The sequence below is a fragment of the Ciconia boyciana genome, chromosome 1, assembly GCF_034638445.1.
Source record: "Ciconia boyciana chromosome 1, ASM3463844v1, whole genome shotgun sequence".
Classification (NCBI taxonomy): domain Eukaryota; kingdom Metazoa; phylum Chordata; class Aves; order Ciconiiformes; family Ciconiidae; genus Ciconia; species Ciconia boyciana.
Window position 1 is genome coordinate 93,622,950 of NC_132934.1, and position 26,105 is coordinate 93,649,054.

The window sequence follows — 26,105 nt, forward strand, 5'->3', positions numbered from 1 at the left end:
AAGAAAATAAAGTTTTTTATCCTTGAAACATTAATTTCAAGAGAAGTAGGAGGTACACCTTCCCCCCCCCCCAAGACAACTGAGGTCGAATCCAGTATGTTATCACAGAAATGTAACAGCATCTCTGTAAATAAGTGAAATCTTGGAAAGCAGTAAAAGTAGTATTAAGGTCGTGGATGTTTTTTGGTGTTACCCATCAACTACAATTAAGTGGTGTTTTACACTGGAGGTGCATGACATACTGAAGCCAGCGTGAATCAGCTACAGACCAGGTGCTGGCAGGGTAGCTGTGCCAGTTTACGTCAGCTCAATAGAATGGTGTCATTTACACCATGAAGGGAGAGCAAAGGACATGACCCTGTCTTTACCCATGTCTCTTTAGGTATTTTTGCACCTTTTCTCTCTTTTTTTTTTCCTACCGCTAGTGCACATTCATAGGAAATACATGCGGCTCTAATTTTAGTACAATAATAAAGTAAACATGCTGATCTCTTTAAAAACTACGAATTAACAAACAGCCGTGCCCATATGATGTTTGCAGGGAAGACTATACCAACATATATGAGGACCTGAAAGAGAAATTGGTTGGAAAGTGAAGAGAAATTGGATTTCACTGGAGAACTCCCAGAAAGCAAACAAACAAGGAAAAGGGGAACGGGAGGCAGAAATAATGGGGTTAAAAACCAATAACTCTTACACCAGAGCTGTTATTGACACCAATGGGGAAACGCACTTCTCACAGGACTATTTTTTTATCCAGACGGTGTCTGTTTAATGGGAGGAAAGAGAAAGCCGAGGTTGGGGAGCGCCAGGGCGCTGGGACGCGTGAAGGAAAGAGTTAAGGCTGGAGTCACCCTCTCTGAAGTGCTGTGATGCTGTGCAGTGTTTCAGCCCCCAGAGCCTTCCTCCTCCTCCTCCCTCCGTGTGTCGGAGTGGGGAGGAGGCGGGTTCTGCTGAGCTGTTAAATCCTGAGTGAAGTTTCCCCCATTTCCAGTGGCCACCGTTGTCTGAGGCTGGTTCGGAGCAGGGCTGGGGTTACCCTGACATTTCTGGGACGGCGGCCAGCCGAGAAGGGAAAGAGAAGAAAAGACGAGTCTTTCACAATTTGCTTTTGTCGAAGTGTGGAGAAAGGGGAAAGAGAAGCATCCTTTTTTTCTCAGCATCACATTCCTGTGTTTTTCTTCAGCCTGGAAAATATATTAATGCTGGTGCTTTCCTCTCTGGAAACAAAGGAGCTAAACGGGACTGAGGAAGCAAGAAGTGGGAAGAAGGCTTGGGAAGTTTAAAAGAGAGAGACTCAGAGCAGCTGGGATTTCCCTTTTCTTAAATGAAATCCCTGCCTGTGTGGGTAACGGGTAGAGCAAAAAGCCAGACCTGCAGGTAAATGGAGAAGCAGAGATCCCAAAGGAAATTTCCGTTAACCTCATCCCGCTTGTCAAGAAGGTGAAGAAGAAAGTTAAAAGATACACGGGGAGACGGACAGGCTCTGGGACCTGTTGGGCTGCATAAACATAAATCACTGGGCAGCAGCAAAGCTGTATGGCATTGGTCTCCTTTTAAAGGAAAAAGACGTGAAACCTCGCTGCTGGAAGGGGAACTTCCCTGAGAGTGTAAGTCTCAAGTCAAATTCTTGGCTTTCTGCTCAACGTACGGGACCCTTTCTCTGGGCATGTTTGCATGTGTGTATGTGAGAGCGTGAGAGAGAGAGAGACAGAGAGAGAAGGATGCAGATCACAGTGTCCTTTTGGATAGACAGAGTCATGTTACAGATGGATGATCTCATTTTTGCATAAAATGATCCATTTTGTGCTTTTCCAAAAATAACTGTAAACTGTACAAAGCCACTAGGGCAGGACTGAGGTGTAACCAGCACGTTTAAATCACAAAAACTAGCCAGCCCGTGCTCTGCTTTTTTTATCACTTGCGCAAGATATCATCATACTGTTAACATCTAACTTTTTCTCTTTCTCCTCCTCCCTGCAAGCGGATTGCACAATGAACTGGAGGCCAGCTCTCAGCTTAGCCCTGCTGTGGGCAGCGTGGCTAGTGTGCGGCTCTGAGAAGACAAGGAGGCTAGCAGAGAGAGGGAGCCATGGAGTTAGGAAAGTGCCCCTGGCTTACAGGGCTCCAAGCAGCCTCCTGAGAAGGTCTGGAGCATCCCTGAGGAATCTGAGCCCGAATCCCCAACACCCCGTCACCAAGAGGGATTCTTCAGCACCTCCAAAGGCACCTGCCAACCTCCTGCAAGGGGAAGCGCGTTCCCAGGCCGGGGGCATGGGGGCCAGAACAAGACGGGTACAGAGACTCACAGCTGCCGCCAAATACTCCAAGTCCGAGATGATTAAGGACGAAGGGATATCCTCTGCCTCACAGTCACGAGTGGTGCGTTTCCCTTCGGGGTCAAGTTCCCCCAATGTCCTGGCCAGCTTTGCTGGGAAAAATCGGGTGTGGGTCATTTCTGCCCCCCATGCTTCTGAGGGCTACTACCGGCTCATGATGAGCCTGCTGAAAAACGATGTTTACTGCGAACTGGCTGAGAGGCACATCCAGCAGATTGTGTTGTTCCATGAAGAAGGGGAAGAAGGGGGAAAAGTCAGAAGGATAACCAACGAAGGAAAAATCCTGGAGCAGCCACTAGATCCTGCCCTCATACCTAAGCTCATGAGCTTCCTGAAACTGGAGAAGGGGAAATTTGGCATGGTGCTGTTGAAGAAGACTCTGCAGGTGGAGGAAAGGTATCCTTATCCAGTCAGGCTAGAGGCCATGTATGAAGTTATTGATCAGAGCCCCATCAGAAAAATCGAGAAGATGAGGCAGAAGGGCTTCATGCAGACTTGCAAAGCAGCTGGGGTGGAGGGACAAGTGGTTGAGGAAGGCAATAATGGGGGCAGCACCCAGCCTACCCCTGGTGGCGGGCATGTCCAGGTGTCAGCAAGGAAGGAGGAGCCAAGGAGGAGCAATAATCAGCCAACAAGGACCAAAACAGTGAGGAAACCAATGACAACCACGGTGTCCACTCCTCTGCCTACCGTAAGGACCACTACCCTCCCTCCCACCACCACAACCACCCGTGCCACCACCCGCGCAGTGACAACAGCAAGCCGGTCTACGACAACAACTACACCCCTCCCCACCACGCAGAGGACCTGGACCACAAAGTCGCACTCCACCACAGAGTACCACAGGCTGCCAGTAGCCCCCGATGCCACCACGCCACGAGTCACAGCCTCTGAGGATTTCTACTCTCCTGCGTGGAAGCCAAACCGCAGGGACCGGCAGCGCGGCCACCCAGAGAAACACTTGGCGGCCACACGGAAACCAAGCAAAGCTGCCCGCTATGACAGTTTCACAGAGGTCCCAACAGCTTCCTCAGTGCACTATACAAAGGCAAATGTGGGTAGATTTAAAGATAACCGAACAGATAGGAAGGACTATAACCATAGGGACCTGAATATCACACCAGGGCAACACAAACCAACTAAGATTAAACCACCAAAAAAGAAGGCCCAAGAAAAGATACTGAGCAATGAATATGAAGATAAATATGACCCAAGCAAGCCTGTTAGTTCCCATTTAGAGGAAGAGATTGCAGCAGGAAATATTCCCCCAAAGAAAGGAAAAGAATCAAAGAAGCATGAGCGAATGGATAAGCTTGAGAAGAAGAAGAAGAAGGACAGACCTGACAAGCTGCAGAAGAGCGAGAAGCAGTCCAAGAAGGACAAAGCTGAGAAAAAGAGCAAGCAGGACAAAGACCGTAGCAAGAAGAACAAGAAGGGGAGCAGGACTGAGAATGAGGATTTCCCTAAGCCCAACAAGAAGCCTTTCCTACAGCCTCCCAGAAAATCAGTGACTGACCTCCTGGAATATTTTGAAGGCAAAAGGCGACTCATTGTAAGTAACTCGTTCATCTGAATCTTATTACATAAATGAAGTCATATCTCCCTCCCAGTAGGAATATGCAGAACAGAAAGTTTATGGTGGTTTTGTATTATTCTTTTTTGGTGCTTTTGTTCAAGAGGTAAAATTTCTAGACCCAAACGATCATTTCCAACACGGAAGGTTTCACAGGCTCATGTTGGAAATCTTACATGCAGTATGAACATCAGTCAGCAAGGAATGAGGCTAAAACCTCTTCCCAGTCGCTTCCATGAGCCACCATACAGCCATCAGATTATTTGGTTTCCAGTTGATATGTAGGTGTCAGGATCTGTATAGTTATGATCGATAAAATGAAGTTCCAGTGCAGATTACATCCCTTCATCGCTTTGGGGTACTTGCCAATGTTACCACATTTTGATGCTCAGCATGTCCTGCCAGCTGGCACACCTGTTTTATATTGGTGCTGGTGTCCTAAAACTGGAAGCAAGCCAGGTGGCTTGGCAGCACTGGTGCATGTCTGACTGAGGGTACGCACAAAGGCCTATGATCAGATGCCCTGGGGTAGGATTGTTACATTTGCTATTCTTTCTGACGGGAATTTGGCATTCAAATCTCCTAGACATCTTCAGAGATCCCGTGCAAACTTTATTTTGTTTTGTTTTTTTCCCCTGCTGTTTTTATTAAACTATAACACTATGGTAAGTTTTCAAGTCTGAGAAACTCAGCACGGTCTGGAGTTACTTGTCCCAGGGTTTAATAGTGTTGTATGTTTTTCCAACTACTTATCTAAAAAAACACTTCACCTGGGACAGGAAACAGTTTTAGCTGTAGTACAAATGTTTTTCCTGGCAGATGGCACATACCCTGAAAGGTACACTTTGAAAAACAGTTCTGTAAAAATATTATTGTGGGAGCTGGTTTCTTGCAGTTATTCCACTGCAAGCTGGCCTGTTTCACAGTTATTGTCCAATAGTCAGTGTCACAAACATAGCTTTGACTTTCATGCCCCATACTCCAATACAAATAGCTAAGATGCCAAACTAAGATTTCAACCATTGGAATTTAATTAATCGTTCTGCCGATGATTCACAGACCTGAGCAGAAGCCAGCTTTCTTCTCCCCCTCCCTGTTCTTCCAGCTGTAGGGGCTGTGCAGAGCTAGCAGACTTGCATTCCCCAACACGATGGAAATGGAGAAGAGCCATATAGTTGAAAATTTGGAACTTGATTGAATTTTGCAAATAATGCCTATTAGTTACTTGTTGACTAATAGTTAACCAAATCAAAAGCTCAGAGAGAGAAACTGCACAGAAGTTTGGGATGTTTGAAACTTGGTCATATACCTCAATGTTGTGGCTTCCAAAATATGTGCAGCATCAGGACAAACAAAAACGAATTCAACAAAAGAGCCAAAAGCAGAGCTCACAGATGTCAGGCTGCTAATTCATTACACCAAAACAGTCCTGGCAACTTAAAGGCTGGTCTGAAATTTGAACCTTCTGATACTAGGCCACCTCTCAGCTGGATCTCCAAGAAAAGAGTTGCACAATCTCAGGCTGTCAGGCCAAAAGTCACTGAAGACAAATGATTATGCCACGCTGCACTTCACTTTTCCAGTATCTAATACCGTCCTCAGCCTGCTTGCTCTGAAGTTTCTTGGAGAATAGCTTTGATTTGGTCATTAGTAAAAGCAGTGGCTGAACTCTGCTATCTCTTTGCCACACATGGCACATGGAGAAAACAAAGAACTTCTCAAGCTTCTTTGAATCCACACACATACCTATTTGCATCCCTTCCTATCAAACTCTTCAGCTCCCTTAGTGTCAGTCCTTCCAGCTGGATTAACTCGGCCATTCATGAGTCTTCAAACTCCTCCTCTAGAGAACTTGCCCACACTGCTGGCTCTAGTAGGTGGTAGTGGCTCTACCTGAGTTATTCGCCATTGCTTTGCTATGCTTTTGTCTTTCAGCCACTTTAACAGACCGGCTCCCAAGAACATTGTTTCAGTCCTCTCCCAAAAGTCTTTTGAGAGAGACGTGGGTTTTTAAGTCCTACACATCATTAAGGATTTCAGATTGCAAATTTCAGTGTGAATTTCAAACATCCAGAATTTTGAAGGCTATTTTGGGTTAAGTTCATTTAATGACAAATATAGGACCCAGCTGCAGAAACTGAAAAAATGTATGGGTTTTGAGTCCTGCAGCCCCACCTCTCTATAGTAGGGCTTTTATTACAGTCTTACTAATGTTGAGAAGTCTTGGCTCAGTGAGTTTGGCTCTTCTGTTTATTTCGCTGTGGTGATGAAATGCAGACTGACAGTTCATAATATAACACTCCATTTATACCCGCATGCACATATATGCACATACACACGTGTATGCAAATGCAGATAGATATAGTCTATATACTGCCTGGGTTATAACAATCCTAGCACAAAGCTTTGATGTGAAGTTTGCTTTGCCTTTTAAATGTTCCCTGCTTTGTTCTACAAGGTTTGATGAAGCAGAGCAAATTCAGACTTGACTGTGCGTTCCTGCTTACAGCCTCTGAAACTAGGGGGACAATACAAACCAATGGTCTGGTTTTGATCTCAGTCCTCAAATCCTCTTCATGATCCTTTTTTCATTTGAAGCATTTCTATGCAATTTAAAAGCATGTTACATGTCATGGCCCAGAAATCAAATCCTCTTTGTCTCTGACTCTCATTCACCTTCATGTCCTAATGCTGTAGTCATGCCAGGGGGCCTTTGCATAAATGAGGGTCAGATCTTATAAGCCCAGATATGCCTCTTATGTTTCAGTACATTGATGAACTGGATTTATAAGGAGTATATCATAAAAATTAGCCTCCAGGCCCCACAAACTTAAGAAGGAAGCTAGAAGATGATTGCACCTGTTACAGACTAAAGCATAAGTTTGCAATTGAAGGATTCTGGTGATTATTTATGACCTTAAACCATAAAATTTGAATCCAGATTCCAACTCCCTTTGTGTTTGTGGGATCGGTGGCAGGTGCTTGATTGCAGTTCACTGTTGCCAGGTAGAATGATTACATTGCTAGAGCTGCGAGATTCCTCTCCACCTTCTGCTGGAAACTGCTGCACAGGACCACTGCATGTTGTTACACACACACCTTCCCTGGAATATTTGCATCTCAGTCACTGATGAAGGATCTAAGTTGTGTGCTTTAAATTTTTTAAAAGTTAAATCTTTGCAGTTGTTAGGAGGGTTTGAAATAAGTACTATAAACTGTAGAGATTTTTATACTTTAGTTGTCGTAATTGTTCCTCCTCTTGCTCTTCCCCCATAGCCATGCCTTCTCAGCAAATGTAAGTCCCATAAGACATCAAAGTGGCTTAGAACAAAAAAAAGCTAAATCAGCAATTTTCAGATGAGGTCACAGTGGCCTTAGCAAGTCTTCAAGGTCTTCTTAGATGGCCATCAGTTACATAAGTATTAATGTAGCCCCAGTTGTACTCACCCCTTGACAGTCAAAACAGCCACCCGGAGCCCTGCCTGGACCATGGGATGAGGCCAGAGCGGCTGCCATGTTCCCAGTGCTCCCACTGTGAGTGGGTAGGGGGAATCCTAGATTCATGGCACCACTGAAGGCTGTGAGGGAGACCTGGCAGGACTGGCAGAGCAAGGGATAATAGGAGAGTACATGGTTTTCTGTAAAATCCAGTGCCATTTCTTCTATCAGCACTGTGGAGAGGCAGCGGAGGAGCTGGTGCCACCAGCTGGCCATGCTTCCTAAGGTTTTCCTGTGGCTGGTTGAACACCTTTTGGTCAGGCCTGGGCCTAAAGGCACACACAAACCACAAATAAATAAAACAAGGCTACAGGGCTGTCAACAGCTCTATGGAAAAGAAAGCCCAGTTTGCAGACAGTGACTAGTTCTCCTTTAGTAAAATACTCATCTGGTTCATTCCTTATACTAAACAAGCTCTTTTGTCTCTGCCACCCACCAGCTGATCACGACCCCCAAGGCGGACAACACCATGTATGTACAGCAGCGAGACGAATATCTGGAAAGCTTCTGCAAGATGGCAACGAGGAAGATCTCAGTCATTACAATTTTTGGCATCATGAACAACAGCAGCATGAAAATTGACCACTTCCAGCTAGGTCCTTTTTTTTTGATAATTTCTTTCCATCTCGTGGGCACAATACAGACAGCAAAGGGAGAAATGTCCCCAGCTTGGGTCAAGATCTAAGCAAGATCATTTGTTGTGGTCCAGTTGCACTTTCGAACCCATTCCTCCTCCTTCCATGCCAACTACACCCCTTTTGTATTTACATAAGCGTCTCTGGTATTTTCCATGTTTAGGCTTCAAGTGCTGTAACTTGAGCACCTTCAGCTTTCTTTGTGGGAATTCTTAAAGCCAGTAAAACAGTGAAACAGTGAAAAGGCAGAAAAATGTGATGAGGGCATGGAACAGAAAGAGGAAATTAGGCTCAGCTCTACCAATATCATGAATACCAACCTCACTGTCTAACCGAACAGCTGCTCTAATACAATGTCCCCCTGCCCTTGGTTTTTGCAGGACATCAGCCATGGGTGGTGAAATACTGGCTAGCACGATTTAAACACTGCTTAAAGAAACTGTCTGTTGTCATGAAGGAGAGGAGATTGGGGACAGGAAATGCTGAAGGGAACTGTTTGAGATTATATTCAAAACTTGGCCCAAGTTAATCCTATTTTGAAGTTCAACATCATTATCTCCCTGCTCTGCCATATAACACTTTCTCATGCCTTTGCACTCCTCACAAGGTCATGGAAAAAGCTTCACTTTTCAGGGGCACACACTGGCTAAACCCAGGACAGAGAAGAAGTGTGCTGGTTAGACCCCTTGCTGCAAGTTCCTTTCCTTCCCAGGATCAGTTTTGCTAGGCTTAAGAGCTGATTTTGATATGTTCACAAAGCGAGTATTCTCCTCCACAGTAAGGGGAGGTCCAGGCACATTTTTCCCTCTGTACTGGTAGACAGATATTAATTTAGAAGATTTCAACCATGGCCTCTAGGTATGGACAACCTTACAAATTTGCACCAGCATACCTGATATTAAAAGGTTTACTATTTGAAGTCCTATCGCCTCTCTTTACCCATAAAGCAAGATACCCATCAGCGTGACTGCTTATTGCTGGCTATTGTAAAAAGGTTCATCTCACTGAAGCCGGAGGTTTTGGAGGCACTATAAATAAGACTATGAAGGTCTTGAAAAGTAGCTCATTCAGCCATATTTAGTACTACTGTCTTTACATACAGAGTTCCCATATAGACGGGTGACACTGGGCATCCATCTCCTTAGGCAGCTTTGAAACAACTGGTGTCAGTATTCAGGTCCTGGGGAAGCACCCGCTAGAGCCAGTGAGAACCTTTCCTTTCATAACAGTAGGGTCTGGACAAAGACTTCAGGTCCCAGTCCAGCAAAGCACTTAAGCTTAGGTGTCTCTTGAATCATGTAAACAATCTCATTGCTGTCTGCATCTAAAGATTAACACCACTGTGAATGCTTCGCTGGACGGAGGCAAAGAAATAGTATAAAAGCTGCTAGTTTTGCTTATAAGTCCACCGCATCTTTCCTCTGGAAGTTCATCTGGTTTTACCAGACCTTGGGAAGAGATGCGTGATGGAACAGAAAGCTCAGGACCACACCAGCTCCAGGGTGTTTCAGGTCTGGCATACAACAGGCCAGAAGATCACAGATTTATGTCTGGCTTCCAGTCATGCCTCTACTACTCTCAGAGAGAGAGGACCTAGCGGGGGACCAGGAGCCTTGTGTCCCTGAATGACAGCAAGTCACAAATCCTGCCAGACTGTCCATTTGTGCACCTCCTTGACAAATCTGGAGCAGTACAGGATTTTCCACATCAGGTCAAGGTTACTCAAGGTCACTTTTTGTGTACCTAGACCCATCTGCCTGTCAGTGGACTGTTTAGGATTATATTTAGCTCCAGTCTGGCTAATAAACAGATATTCACTCTGACATAGACCATACTCTTTCAGCCTGTTCCAAACTTAACCTACACCCAAACTTTCCCCAAACCACACAAGTGTATGTAACAGCTGAATTCTCACAGGAGGAATTAACTTGTTGAAGAAAAGCAGGAGACTTAGAAGGGTGTAAGTTAAACCTTACATGAAGTTCACCTTACATTTTTGCCCAACACCAAATCCTGAGCTTTTTTAAAAGTTTAAATAATACAGACGTCCTTCTCTTCTACCTCCCCTTCTCCTCTACCCTTCCTGCTTGCATGGCCTCTTCATGGCTCGCTCTCTGTCAGCACCAGAGGCAGCAAAAGCTCCTAAGAAACATTTTGTTCACAGTATTTATGCTGTAGTGAGAAGCCTTAGCACCCAGCGTGATGAGGTCTACTTGCAGTGCTGCATCTTGGGACTGAGACACAAATTACAACATCAGAAAAGTCCACAGAAAAGACTTTTCACTTGAAATTTCAAACACATTTAGAAGTAGTGAATGAAAGGAGCTCATTAACAGTGTTTGGCCAAGATCAGCTCATACTGAAACCAAAGAGCATTTCCCAGTTTCCCACTGGAATGACACAAAAGCTGAGTGTCATTGCAGAGGTCTTCTCTTCACCTTGAGTAAGCCATGTGGTCCCTTTTCCCCAACTCATGGGAACAGGGCTTTAGTCAACTAAACGCCAGCCCCAGGCTACCTACCTTACAATCAAAGCCAATATCTAATCTACTAGGCCACTGTACTGCTACAACAAACTGCTGAACTTCTTTGCAACCTCATTTGAATTATTTGTAAAGAGTAACTCGTCTTCCCAGCCTGTCTAGCTGCTAAAGATGTATGGAGAAAAGTATCCACACTCTTTCAGTGACCTTTCTAGAAAAAGCAGAGAGAGAGAGGACTTTGCAGGTAGCAGCAGACAGTCTCGCCTGCTGCTGTTCTTCATGCTGATCCCAGATGTCCTTTATGCGGTGGAGGTCAGGGACAAGTAGTGAATTGGAAAGAGGCGATTAGATTAACTTCTTTGTTTTCTCCCTAGAAATCACTTCCAAGTTTGAAAGGCAGGCCAGCCCTTGTGGCATTGGTTTTTTCCCCTGAAACAATTTTCTGTATCACTCCTGTCATTTAGTTTTCTTCTTTACATCGAAGTTTTGAAAGAAAATCTCCTAACAATGAAACTCTAAAGCACTATCTTCATGTTGATATCTACAGTCTTTAAAGCAGAAGAGTGCCATGGGTCAGTTGGTCTGAGGTACTGCACCATACAGCTATTTTCCACCACATTTCACACTAACATCTTCTGCATTATTCTACCTCCATATAGGCCAATGAGATAGTATTTGCTTCTGTAGTGAATTGTTTGCAGGCCTAAGTATGAATTTTTGGTCTATGTTTTAATGGTCATGCTTAATGGCCATTAGTAACACGTAAATCTCATTTATGAAGCATTGGTGCATGATTTACATATGTTTTACAAAGTGAATAACCAATTAGCACATCCAGCAACCCATCCAATGGGGAATTTATAACATTGCCTATAATTCTTTACAAAACTTCCAACTGAGGTACATATAGCCATGTAAAACCATATAAATTATGTCTATAGCTTGATTAGTATAACCAGATTTTAACCTTTGCTGGTTTGGATTTTTTTCTATAAGAAGCGGGTCCAAGGTGTGAAACCTAAAGGTCAGGTTCTGATTCAGACATTTTCCCAAAGTTTTAATTCAGAAGTTTTGTTCAGTCTATTACACAGATTGGACCTACTGCAAAATTTGAATCAGATCAGTATGCTCGTTAAAGGCTATGGATGTTTAGAAAATTATTTAAAAAGCCTTATTGTATAATGAATCAAATCTTTTCTGTTCCTGTGTGCTCAAGTCCCCCTGTGGAGCAGGGGGCTGGAAAGTTGTATCTCTGGGTTCTAGCTCTTGATCAGCTGTCGCATCTCTGTTTGACTTCAGGCAGGTCACTTAAGCCATGGCTGGGATTTCTATGTTGAGGATATGAACATCTATATTCATAGTGGTGTCATAGGGCATAAGCAAGTAATGCTTGCAGAGAGCTCATAGGTGCCCAGGTGACATTTCACTTTGTGTGTGATTTAGCCTGTCTTTAGCTTTCCAGGCCCTCAGTTGCATGGGGAGGGCTGTTCCAGCATTGTCACAGTTGTATAGCACTGTGCTGGATGCTACAGCTGAGGCTGAGCTGATGACACGGAGGCTTTCAGGACTTGGCCCTAATACACCCTGGTTCCAGGGGAAGCAAGGAACCTCAGTGCCTCCACAGGCTTGTCTTGTACATGCTTCAAATCTCTGTCTTCAGAGGTCTTTTTCTGCTCAAGTGTTTCTGAATGTTTTCTTAGGTTAGAGCAGTGAGTAGGTACAAATCATTCTCAAAATTAAGTTTTTTCCCGTCAGGCTACTAGAATGGGAAATGAACATCAGCAAGCAGATGAAGACGGAGTGCCACAGCAGGGTATGTAGAGAGAGCTGAACAGCTAGGACTGCAGTATTCAAGACACTTTAAACAGTTTCTGGTTTCTTGTAGTCACTAAACTTCCCATGTAATTTTTTAAGACTGAAAAGGTTAACTCTAGTGTCCTCGCCAACCTCAAGCTGTTCTAGCTATATTTTACTGACCCAAATTCTCTATGCTGTTTCATTTGGATATGGTGCTTTCCAGCTCCTGTCCTAAACTGTTGAACAGTTTCTATTTTCTATTCCAGAAGTGCCTGCATTTCAGGAGCTGGTGAAATGATTAGTACATGCATATACATACATAAGCATATTGAAAAAAATCTAAAAGATCTTTCCAGGAAAGAGCAGGCAAGCACGATTTTTCAAAAGCCAGTAGAAATGTTGAACACTGAACAGCACGTGCCCTAGGATAGACTGATTTTCAAAAAATACTGGGATTGAAAACCGGACAGTTAAAAGCCGTAGTGCTATACTGATGTTTTTTAATATCTTGCCTATGCAGCAGGAAGAGGGATTCTGGGAAATGAATTTCCCCCTTTCTTTCAAAGTGAAATTAAAGGCAGAGTGCTGTGTGATTCCATGGCTATTTTTATTTCTCCTTTGTCTCACATTAAGATAATGAAAAGCCCATGAAAGTGATAGAGGATGAAGATCTTGTGGACCAGCAGCTCATCAGTGAGTTGAGGAAAGAGTATGGGATGACCTACAATGACTTCTTCATGGTGCTGACGGACACTGACATGAAGGTTAAGGTGAGGGATTTGACTCTTTGAAAGAAAAGGCATTGAAAAAATATGAAAAAGTTGAGAAATTTTAGGAAATTACACTACAGGCTTGCATGTGAGGCGCATAAGAGACTGATGCAGGACTTGGTCATTGCTGGAGGACAAGAAAAAGGACAGTAAGATAAATTTTCATGAATTAGGTAGCTACCTTCGTTTTCTGAAGTTAGGGGATTTCGGGAATTGTGGTTTTCTGCTGGGATGGTGAGCTGACACCATAGGAACAGGCAGGGGTTTTAATGTAGTACCTGGCATTCTGAACCACACAGTTTGGCCACTCGACAGGATGACAGCACATTGCATATGGACAATGCTCTAGTTGAATGGCTTTACAAAAGAATATAGTGACAATTTGTTGCCTGCAATGGCCTGGCCTTATCACATTAGGCAAATACTGAAAACATGCCACTTCCAAAGAGCAGTCTGACTGCAAAACCAATAATAATTTCCATGGTTTCTAATCTGGTTTAGGCCTTGCTACCCATGTGTAAATAGGAATACTTGAATCTCTATATATCCTACAGTGCTGTGATACATGCAGAAAGACTGCTAATATGTGCATCCTTTTATCCATCTGTTCTTTTTTCTTAACAGCAATACTATGAAGTACCCATAGCAATGAAGTCCGTGTTTGATTTGATTGACACCTTCCAGTCACGAATTAAAGACATGGAAAGACAGAAAAAAGAGGGCATTGTCTGCAAAGAAGATAAGAAGCAATCCCTTGAGAGCTTCTTATCCAGGTATTACCTCCTGTTCTTATCTACTGTTAGTTCTGATAATTATTGTCTTGTTGGAAAAATACCCAATTATTTCTGTGACTTTTTTAATATAGGTTTCTCAGTATTTACAGTGTTCAGCAAATACAGAGATGTAGCCATAGCTGCATGCAGTCTTGTACAGAGCACTGGAAGTCAGGATGCATGTTGTGTTTCTTGACTGACTGCACATTCTTTGGACACTAACTTTCTGTACCTCAGTACCCCATCATGACAATAATAACACTGATTTGCATTAGAAGAGCAAATAAGGATTAATTCACAGATGTTAGCTCAGTGTTTTGAATGTATGAAGCACAGTGTTTATGTGTTTCAGTCATCAACCATCACAATCTTATTAATCCCATTCTAATCCGTTCCATGTAGCTCAAATCAGTAATTAATTCTCTGTAACTTCCTTCTTATCCTGCTTGAGATAAGTTGGTCTTTGCCAGTATTAGTCATGCATATTATTAAAGGTCTTGCAGATGTCTCTTGCAAAATGTTTGCGAGACCTTCTGCAGAAAGACAGTTTTGTTTATGCAATCTCTATATGCCGTGTTACTGCTCTACCTGCGAGACCTAAATTCCAGGCAATAAATATGTCTGAACTGTGGGAATTCAGATCCACAGAAGAGCTGTGCAGCTATAGCCCTCCCTGTTACAGGATAATTTACATGAAATTAGGGCTACCCCATCTCTCTAGGCTTTACCTGTTACTACTGCATCCTCCTCACCTACTATCAGAATCCATCCACTGCTAATGCCAGATGGCTATAAAAATAACTGAGGCGGCATGATGGATTATGACTTGAGGAGGAAAGGAGCAACAGGTAAATGAGTAGCTTGTTGGTTCATAAACATTTTAAAATTCAATGGCCACTTCAACAGAAAGAGAACCTTTAACAAGATCCACCCCACCCACCTCACCACCTCCAGTTTAGGTCTCAGTGATTCATCCTCAAGACCACCAAGACGAACCACAGTTTGGAAACAGCTGACCAACACAAGAGCCAGCTTGTATGCTGGAAAGTGACAGGCCCCACATCCTTCGTTGCTTGCAAACAGCCCTAGTAATAAACACACATTAGAAAAACAGGCAGGAAAAATGCAGAATGTTGCATCTATAAACAGAACTGCCGCTGCACAGAATGCATTTGTTGTCTGTGAAACAAGCATCAGGCTTTAAATATCAGGTGGACTTCACTAGCCATGTTAACTGGTCAGATTCCCAGCAAGATTCCTTCCAGCTTTGTCCAAGATTATCTTCCCAGCTGAACAAGAGTCCTGGCATCATCTTCCTGATGTTGCTTATTGGTCAGTTATAGTAATGCAAATATTGTTCTTAACAAGCCTGGCTGATGTGAAAGGAGACCATGAGAGCCAGAACTGGCTTGAGTAATGCTTAAAAGCCACATGTATCAGGAGAAGATCCTCGAGTTTGTGGGGGGGAGTCCCCCTGTAACACCAAGACACTGGCTGTGCTGCTCTCTGGGCTCACACACAAGAACGGGATGCAGAATAGGTAGAAGAGGAAGAAAGGATGCACACAGGGAAGGGTCTGGCAGATTTGTCAGGACAGGAGTATTGACCTGTGGCTTCTGATGTCAGAAATAAGGCATAAATCTGTACATTAGTGATGGTGAACTAACAGCTGTGAAGGACCAACTGAATTAATTTCTTGCTAAGATGTAGCCCCAGACAAGCACACCAGGTATAGGGATTGCCTGGGGCAGGGGGATAAACAGCTTGAGTGGCTTTCAACCCTTTTTGGCTCTGTCAATCTCCAAAGGAGATACTCAGAAAAACAGAAAGGAATTAGAGTATCTTAAAGCAGCTCACAGATAAGATTCCATCCTGATTTATGCCCTAGACAAAATATGATCCAATATTTACATTCACGGTCATTGTTTATAGGTAGCCAGGTGCTTTTGCTGTACAAAATATCACAAAAATTATTTTTTCCCCATTTTCAGAATAACAGCATGAAATTTTCCCCCTTTTCTTCATGTCACATCTGTGATTCTTAATGCTTCTCATTTCTGTTCACATACCTGTATACACACACCCATGTATCTTTGCTGTTCCTCCTGGGCAAGATTAAAATTGGGGAGCTTTGCTTTTCAAGGATTTACTTTTTTAATTCTAAAAATACACACAGTATCAGTCAGTCAACAAGACAAAGACATCATCATCCCCTGTTCTTTCAGCAACTTATTCTGTGACTTTGAGCAACTCCCACCATATTTTCTGCTTCTGTCAAGTGGAACAGAATCAGCCCATCGCATTAGCCTTTATTTTGAGATCTTCACATGGTGCTGCAGAAAGGCAGGCTATTATTATAACAGAGTAACATCTGCATCCATTTAAAAGATCATTTCCTGCTATAAAAATATCCCTGCAGCTTTGCAAATTCCTTTAAATCTGATTTATTTAGGTTTAATGGAGAAGTACCTTTATTCAAAAAAGGCGTTGTTTGGAGAGTATTGAACACCCCTATAGTTAGAATTTTTAAAGGTTTCAAGTTGCCTTATGGCATTGCCTTTCTTTGAGAGGACAACAGAAGGTGCTCCTTGTGCAAAAGTTCGGTTAGATAGGGCATCCCTCATTAAAGAAAAATCAAAGATTTATCTTATTGCCCCATGCATGCCTTATATAGCCACAGGCTCACACAGCCACAGACATACAAACAAGCTCAGATTTAAAGCCATGTTGAAGGTATTTTGAGCAAGTGTGGTATAGAAGAAAAAGAGGTCAGTGAGTATTTACACAGAAGTATGAGTTATGTCTGAAATGAAGATACACCCTAATTCTCAGACAGCCCTTGGACTGCAAAATAACTGTGCAGTTCCAGCAGCGGTGAATGACGTAAAAGCTAAATGTCTAGTGAGGGATTCTACAGGAATCTTTCTTTCCCTTGAATATACACTTCTCAGCATTGTTATAACTACTGAAGGGGGCTTTGAGCAAAGGTCATAAGCTTTGCAGTGTTTGTTTGGCAAAGCAGCAAAACTGCAGATGTTTCTTTCAGAGCTTTGGAGTTGTAAAATTCAAAACAGGCTTTCTCCTCTCCCAGTGATGAACAGAACTGGGAAGATCTCCCATCCAGCTGTTACTTAGAAGTTGTGAGAGGTATGACATAGCCTACAAAGAACAAAAATGCTGAGAGGACTCAAGTCACATGTCACAACCGTGCCCTGTCGCACTCTTCTCTTCCCAGGTTCCGATGGAGAAGGCGGCTGGTGGTGATCTCTGCTCCCAGTGATGAGGACTGGGCTTATTCCCAGCAGCTTGCTGCTCTTAGTGGACAAGCCTGCAATTTTGGTGAGTCAAAAGAAATTATACTCTTGCTCCCTAAAACCACATCCTTCCTGGTGATGTGATGGATTCCTTTGCTCCAGTCTGAACCTAGACAGTCTGAGGAGTCTGACAACTGAGAAGTTTGCCGTAGCTACTCCAAATACAAATGGAAAATATTGTACTAAGCAGGTAGGACAGCACACCCTGACAGCTAAGACAGCTAAACAAAGTGTTCCCTGAAATCATTTGTGTGAGGCAGAAAAGGTTTGCACTCCGAAGCTTCTCTTCGGGCTTGCACTTCAGGAGATCAATAGTATTTTCTTTTTCTCACTGCACAAATTAATGACATAAGTACAATGCTTTGGGAAGGGCAAATCCTCTTATACCCAGCTCAGAACTGGGCCAGGTATTGGGGAGATGCATAGACATCAGGTTTTTTTCTTTTCCTTCCTGCTTCATTGCCAAAACCTGTAAAAATATTAATGGAAGCTGCTTTAACCCAATAAAGACCGTCCCAGCCCCCTAGCTAGGTACTTAAGATCCAACTACATAGTCAGTGGAGAGAGATGGGTTCCTCTAGGAGGCAATTAAGAGCAAGACCCAGAAACACTCTTCTGTCTTTCCATTATGAAGCCCTGAGAGACTTACTCTTTAACTTAGGTTCCTAGCAATGCAAGTACAATGCAGGGCCTAGACTTGACTCCTACAACAGAATGAAACAGGTCCCATTCAAAAGCCACTGTTTCAATACATTTCAACTATGCCTGGAGATCTGCACACTGTCTGTGTGCAGACAGTGTGCAGACATTGCTACCAACAGACAATAAACAGACATTGCTACACTGTCTGTTTATTCATAATCACCTGGCTTTCATTCCGAGCATCAGCATCATCTTGTTTGGTAACTACCAAAGTAAACTGTGACACAGACCACTGTAAAATGCTTTCTGAAGAATGGGATGTAATCAGAACAGGTAATTCTCCCCACTCTTTGTTAGGGACAGCTTGAAGGAGATCCAGTGAGTTCCTAAAGCATTTGTCCTCAATGGGTGTTTTAGCTAAGTGGCATGTTTCCAGGTATCTTACTTCCAAGTTGTAAAAACAGTTACATCAAAGATTTTGTAGATCGTACAGACTCATGTTACACGAACAGTTTCTACAGCCCCTAAGGTCTTTCTTCCAAGCAGAGGCAACAGTCTACCCAGAACAAATGAAACGAGTGCATGCCATTCTGTCCTAAGCCATACCCTACAGTCATTTGGAGTTTAACTCTGATAGGTTGTATTGCTTCTAAATACTTTGTTGCTGTGTGTATGACAAGTAAGAGCTTTATTAGTGAACAAAACAGTGCACAGACATTCTGAATTTGGTGAATGGCCTCTGTAATTTACTGCTGTGCTTGATGCTCGTATCCCTATGCTACAGAACCACACCAAATGCAGTTGTTCTTGGGACACTAGCAACAGCTTTTATGCAACTGATATCACATTTATTCAACGCACTAGTTTATTGCCATGTTTGGGACAGGCGATGTGACTGGCAGACACTCCAGAGAAATCAGTAACTCTTCTTTCTAGAGGGCTGTTGAGACTGGCCCCTAATTTAGCATGCACAGACCTGGCTGATTAAACTTAAATCAGCCCGAGAATGAGCAGAAAGAACTGCTCTGACCCCAAACCTCCTTAATTTCCTCCACAGGTCTGCGCCATATAACTATCCTCAAATTGCTAGGACTTGGAGAAGATATTGGTGGTGTCTTAGAGTTGTACCCAATTAATGGTAAGTGACTGTTTCCAGTTTCTTCAGTACTTCCCATGAAGGGCATTACATAGTGCTGAGTGTTTCTTTGCTGTAATTGCTTTAGAGGGATGAGTATGACTGTGTTTTTCTCTTTTGTTTTGTTTCTTTTAAGAAACAAGACACAAAAGCAAACCATAAATTTTCTTGGTGTTCCTGTGCTAAACATTATATAGCTTCTTCAGGACAGAAAAGCCCAAATGTCGACTGGAAGTCATCTCACATTTTATCTCCCACCTAAACATACAGTCCTAAGTACACTCCTCTGTCTGCCTTGCTGTCAAAGACAAAGGGATGCCTGTGCCTTTTACATACTCAAGAGTTTTCAGGGCTAATAGAACATAGACCCAGCAGCTTCTCTTATATGGGTCCCTCATTCATCTTCATAGAATGGTTTGAGCTGGAAAGGACCTTTTAAAGGTCGTCTAGTCCAACCCCTCTGCCATGGGCAGGGACATCCTTCACTAGATCAGGTTGCTCAAAGCCCCATCCAACCTGACCTTGAACACTTCCAGTGACAGGGCATCCACAACTTCTCTGTGCAACCTGCTCCAGTGTCTCACCACCCTCATCCTAAAAAACCTCTTCCTTATATCCAATCTAAATCTACCATCTTCCGGTTTAAAACCATTACCCTTTGTCCATTCTCTATGGGCCCTAGTAAAAAGTTGTCTTGGTTTCAGCTGGGATAGAGTTAATTTTCTCCCTAGTAGCTGGTATAGTGCTGTGTTTTGTATTTAGAATTAGAATAATGTTGATAACACCCTGATGTTTTAGTTGTTGCTAAGCAGTGCTTACACAAAGTCAAGGACTCTTCAGCTTCCCATGCTCTGCCAGGTGGACAAGAAGCTGTGAGAGGGCACAGCCAGGACAGCTGACCCCAACTGGCCAAAGGGCTATTCCATACCATACAATGTCATGCTCAGTATATAAACTGGGGGGAGTTGGCCGGGGGACAGCAACCACTGCTTGGGAACGGGCTGGGCATCGGTCGGCGGGTGGTGAGAGGTTGCATCACTTGTTTTTTTCCTGGATTTTGTTCCTCTCTCTCTCCTTGCTTTCCTTTTAATTACAATTTATTATTATTTTATTTTATTTCAATTATCAAACTGTTCTTATCTCAGCCCACAAGTTTTCTTTCTTTTGCTCTTCTGATTCTCTCCCCCATCCCACCGGGGGGGAGGGTGAGCAAGCAGCTGCGTGGTACTTGGTTGCTGACTGAGGCTAAACCACGACAAAAGTCTTTCTCCATCTTTCTTATAAGCCCCCTTTAAGTATTCCACTTTCATCCCAGCAAGCTACTTCAGGTAGCTATTCTTCGGAGATCTCACTGTCAGGGTACATTTCAAATGCTACAGGTTCCTCTACTAGCTAATCCCCAACGACTGCCTCCATCAGTGGAGGGACAAAGACAGGAAGGAGATTGTTTATCCCATTGCCGTTCCTACAGCTCTGTACGTGAAATCATCTTAGTCCTTCTACCGCATATAGACATAAGTCCGTGCCTAAGAAAGAATATCAACAGAGGAAGCTGATGTCATACTTCTTCCATCACACTCTTGCAGCCTCCACTTACTTTTCATTGGACTTCATGACCTTGGTTATAGTTCCTATTTGTTAAGATCAACAGATCTCTTTTCAATTTACTTGTCTAATCTCCCTTTGAATTCACGTTAACTTCTAGCATGTGTCCTCCTGTGAGAGCCTCTACAGAGCTCCAAGGAACCTTTTATTTATCCTGAACATTGCCCCTATAGCTTTGTTTGATACCCCTTATCTGTTGTGTGGGGACAAAAGTATTAAAGGGAGACAAAAGATTAAATGTAAACATTTAATCCCTATCCATCCCTGCAGTAACATTCATAATCCTGTAAACCTCCCCCAACCCATTTATTTTACAGACTGCAGTCCTTACTTATTTGGTCATTTCTCATACAGAGTTTCTTCCAAACCTATGATCAACCTTGTTGCCTTTCTGACTTTTTTTCCCAGTTCTACCATATTTTTCTGAGGTGAGAGAACCAGAATTGCATGCAGTATTCAAGATGCACACAAACAATAGGTTTCCATAGTGGCATAATAATACTCTGTTTTGTTTTTTATTATTTTCCTCACAGTTTATAACATCTGTTTTGGCTTTTGATCATTAGTGAGCACTGAACTAGCCTTTCACGAAACTCTCTTTCATAGCCCTAAGATCTCATTGCCAAGTGGTAATGGTCAGATGCTTTCTTATGTGGAGTTAGCAAAATGTTCACCATGTGCATCGTTTTACTTCAATTTGAATAGCATTTCTTCCACCATTTTATTGACCAGTCACACAGCCTTACAAGGGTCTTCTGCAATCCTTCACAATCATCCCCTGCTCTTACAACTCTGAGTATCTCCATATCCTCAGTACAATTCCTCACCTCCATGCTCATACCTTATGTGCGTCATTTACAAATACATTGAACAGCATCAGTCCCAGCACATGGGGACTTCATGGTGAACCATGGGACTTCACTGGTGACCTCCCTCCACTCTAGGAACTGATCATTTGCTCCCACCTTGTTTCTGCCTTTCATCCAAGCTATTAAAGTTCCTTTTGAAGCCTTCTGGAAATCCACATAGCCTGTACCAGCCAGACCACCCTTAGCCACCTGCTTGCTGACCTCCTTCAGAGAACCTCAACAAAATTTGTAAGGCAGGATGCCACTTTGTAAGAGTCCTGTTGCCAAGCCAACTATGTATGGCTATGTGTGTATATATAGGTGTCCACTGATCCTAGTTGTCTTATACTTTCTACTCATTTAACCAGCACAGACTTCACACTTACAAGCCTGGAGTTCACCAGATTTCCACTAGAACATGTATTTTAAAGTGGACATGACATCTACCACATCCCATATCTCACATATCATGACAGTTCAAGAGCGAGGCTGTACACTGCTATTAATGACCGAGCAAATTCATCCTGCAATTCTTCACACTATCACACTTCAATTCCAGTGATTTCTTTCACTGTGACTGCTTTTCACATATGCCTTCTGCATTATGTGAACCAGTGACCCAAGCTGCATAGAAGCCAAAGAAGTGCATGTGTTGGGTGAGAAAAAGGTGTGCCACACTTCTAGTAGCTTCAGCTTAGAGGTTGAAGACAAGTTTACTAAACCTAACAAAACTGTTAAAGATACATCTTTAGTTCACAGTGGAGCAGTTTCCTTTGAGAACCAGGAAATCCTGAACTTGTAAATGACAAGAATCTTACATTGCCAACTATTGGGCTGTATCCTATCTCACATTGCTAACTCGCTTACCTACCAACTATCATCATTGCCTAAACAAAATATCAATGCTGCTTTTATGTGATCACTTTCTAGGAAGCTCTACTGTAGACCGAGAAGATATCCCAGCTAATTTGGTGAAAGACATTCGAAATTATTTCCAAATTAGCCCAGAATATTTCTCCATGCTTCTAGTTGGGAAAGATGGAAACGTCAAATCCTGGTATCCTTCTCCAATGTGGTCTATGGCGATTGTGTATGACCTGATTGATTCCATGCAGCTTCGGCGACAGGAAATGACAATCCAGCAATCGCTCGGCATGCAGTGCCCAGATGATGAGTATGGTGGGTATGGTTACCATAGCTATCACCAGGGATACCAGGAAGGTTACCAAGATGACTACCGTCACCACGGAAGTTACCACCATGGATATCCATACTGAAAAGAGCAACTTAGCCTCCAACTGCCCCGTGTCTGTCTTCTAATAGCTATCCAAGCAATAGGTGGCTAGTTGCAGAAAGTCTTCCCAGGCCACCTAGATATCCATGCCTCGTTCTTCCACTGTTCAATCAAGGGACTTTGGCGATGTGCCTTCTCAAAAATGCAGAAGCCTTTACAAGTGAAGCAATTCAAACCAGTAGTATTGAAGCTTTAAACAATAAAGACTCCTTTATATTTTTAAACCTTTATAAACAAAGGGCATCAGCAGGTGCTGTTTGTATTAAAACCAAACAAAAAGGTCCCACAGCCCCAGTCCATGGACACTACTGTAGGGCAGGACACGAATGGTCCAACAAATATTGCAATGCTCTTTTTAGTATTTTTTTCTAAGGAGAAAAAAATAAGTATATTTATTGGAAAGTGAGATTGCATTGCAGTCATGAAGACAAGCAAAGAATCACACTTCAGGACTTTCCCAAAAAAGGAAAATTTAAAAAGAAGCATAAGGCAAGCTCTTTAGTAATAACAACAGTAATAATAAAATCCTTTTGAAGTACCTTGTCTAAAAAGACAGCATACCTTCTACAGTGCATTAACATTGTAATTAGCTAACTTTATAAATGAAAATAAGAGTTTATGGCTATGGCAGGATTTGTTCCAATACAATACAATGTAAAGTTCTTAATTACAAAGCTTGCCGCATGGCCATTTATTCTTTTAATTGGGGTCCCTGTTCTCTTAGGTCCTGCCCACCTGACAGTTAAATCCAAGTTAATGAGAGCTAAGTGGAAATACCAACCACAGTTAGCATTGTCTGAAATACAGAAAACTGAAAAGCATTATTTTCATCAGAAAAAAAGGAAAAAATCTTATTCATGTATATTTTTAAATGAGTTGTAACTAGCTCTCTATAATAATGTTTTTAATTAAACTATTGCTCTAAATTTCAAATTTCCTTCTACCTCTTCTTCTCACACCCTCCCCCATGGAAAAAAAAATCTAGACTAAATGTTCATAAAACTATTTGGCAATAATTTGATCTGCTACTAAACCAGCTCTATTTCTGCCACACTTTCTGAAATGGTTTTCTTCTGCCTTCTCATTGGTATCTTTGGGCATTGGACCTGTTGCACCACCCTACCCCTACTGAAATCAGTGGCACGAACCGCATGCATAGCCATGCTTTCAACACCATTTGGGTTAGATTTCTAAACATTAAAGACCCAGCAGAAAGAGTCGGGAATATCTTGAAGTGAAGGTATCATGCAAGCCTTCACAGTGGCACAGTGGTCACTTCTAATGTCGAAGGCATGCCTGATGAGTCACGTTTCTTTTTATAATCTGTGACATGGGTGTACATGCCATGTATGGATACATGCAACAGGGCACTCTCACTAGGTTTTGCCATCACAGCAGTAGCACAGGAACAGGGAGAAGCTACAGCTCTAAGCTGGCCAGAGCATGCCCCCCAGTTTGAATTTTAGCATTTTCCTGATACTTTTTTTTTTTTTGGCCCAGACGAAAACATAACTGGGTAAAGCAACAAATTCACTCAAAACCAGATGCTTTGTTCAGAAACTTCATCACAAAAGGTCAGATCTTGCTTGCCCTTCTGAATGTCAGAAAGGCAGACAGATGGGGAGAGGTCACAGGGCCTGGCCGGTTCGTCCTTAGCTTTACAAACCTGGTCACCCTCTGGGGCAGGCTGCCTTCCATACCACAAGTCCTAGTGAGCACAGGGTACAGCTCCAGACTTACCTCTCTCAGGTGGCTGGAGCTAAGTGGGGGAAGGTAGGCATTTGACAGAACCATTTTGAGAAGACTGCTCCCTGCAGAGAGCTTCCAAGCTCTCATTAACTATAGCACTTCCCCAGCTGAAAGCAGTGGACAGAGAAATTAAAAAAACCAGAGGAGCTATAAGAAAGAATCACAGAACTGAAAGGTTTCTAGAAGAAAATGGGAGGTCCCATAGCTTGGTTTTAGAAAACAAGTGCTTATTGCATCAGTGTATTAAGGTCAGCTGCCTAACTTTCTTTGCCCAAAACAAAAGCAGAGGAAAGCATACCAGATGTCTAACAGCCACCTCCTGTAGACAAAAAGAGAAACACCTCTGGGGTGTTTTCTTTCAGGTGTTCATTTTAACTTTTCTGTAATCTTGTTTTTCATGTAAAGTCTTTAAATAAAAGCCCTTTTAACTCACATTACAAATCATAGAAACTAAATGTCCTGTGCTGAGCAGGAAGAGGAGACAGTTAACTTACAGAAGAGAGTGCAACACCTGATCCAAATTTCCTTTTTTTTTTTTGCCTCTCCCCACCCCCCTCCAGAATTCAAAGTTAAGTTGTGCAAGTACCAAACCCAGCCTAGGCATTCTGTGGGAGTTGCATTAAAAGAGACAACTCCAAACAAGCTGTCCACTTATAAGGGAGGTTGGAATGGGCTCTTAACCAAAACTACACATTAAAATATTCATAGAATTTGAGGATGACTCAGTATTATTCTATATTCTGGTGCCAATTCCTGGCTTGCTTACAAACTGGCTCAAAATTACCAGAAACTTTTAGCAATGATTTAAAACCCTGATTTTGCAACCCACCTCTCCCTATGGAAAAATAAAGCAAGGCCTGAAAGAACACAAGCCAAAAAATCCTTTCAACAACAACATATAGTTATCTTGAAGACTATAAGCATTCGGGAGCTACAATACTCCAAATTAAGACTTCATTTTGCGAAACACAAATCAAATCCAAAGCACTGGATCTGTCCCTGCAGCATCACTCTGAGGACAGACTTCTTGAGATTCGGGTCCTATTACTATAGCCCATAGTGGGAATATTCCACATGATAAAGAAAAACTTCTTTCTTATACATATTTATGGGATTTGATTCAGCTTCAAGATGGCTGTTTTCATCCATAGGCTGCCTTTCAAGCACCATGGCTCAGTTGCTACATTCACAAAGTAGCTGAAATTAAACAAAATAGATATTGCTTTAATTGGCTTGTTATAAACAAGAGAAACATGAACACATCTTTCTTCCTGGGAGGTTTTGTGACCTATTTCCTCAAACCTGGAGGGAGGAACATAACATCCTCAGCAGCAATTAAGTTCAAACATTTGGGAATCTGGGCTCTAAATCACAGCTTAGGAAGAGCTCTCTGCTCAATTTATTCATTAAAGACTATGTGCCAAACTAATACTGCTCTCCAAAAATGTCCTCATAAATTTCCCTATTGTCATCTGAGGAGAAAAATAGTAAGCTTTCCAACATGGAGTAGATCAACAAGCATACAGTGGAAATACTTAATCAAGCGGTATTCACATGACCTATTTGAAACGTGTAACTATAGAATAGCTCCCCCTTGCTAACCAGGGCCGCTATCCAGCTGACAATCATTTACAGTCACTTCCCCTAGCAA

General features: G+C 42.7%; 1 protein-coding gene across 1 annotated transcript; it reads left to right on the forward strand.

Annotated features, from left to right (window-relative positions):
- The first annotated feature begins 969 nt into the window (after window positions 1-969).
- On the forward strand, window positions 970-25,164 carry CCDC80 (coiled-coil domain containing 80). The gene is made up of 8 exons (XM_072882595.1): window positions 970-1,610; window positions 1,985-3,891; window positions 7,850-8,006; window positions 12,958-13,094; window positions 13,719-13,867; window positions 17,103-17,206; window positions 18,881-18,961; window positions 22,342-25,164. The coding sequence occupies exons 2-8, from the start codon at window positions 1,996-1,998 to the stop codon at window positions 22,686-22,688; spliced, it is 2,871 nt and encodes a 956-aa protein (XP_072738696.1). The 5' UTR covers window positions 970-1,610; window positions 1,985-1,995; the 3' UTR covers window positions 22,689-25,164.
- The last annotated feature ends 941 nt before the right edge of the window (window positions 25,165-26,105 follow it).

Coding starts and splice junctions, on each gene's coding strand:
- CCDC80 (XM_072882595.1), top strand. CDS start 1,996: ATGAACTGGAGGCCAGCTCTCAGCTTAGCCCTGCTGTGGGCAGCGTGG. Junction 3,892..7,849: donor AAGGCAAAAGGCGACTCATT/GTAAGTAACTCG, acceptor GCCACCCACCAG/CTGATCACGACCCCCAAGGC. Junction 18,962..22,341: donor AGAGTTGTACCCAATTAATG/GTAAGTGACTGT, acceptor ATCACTTTCTAG/GAAGCTCTACTGTAGACCGA.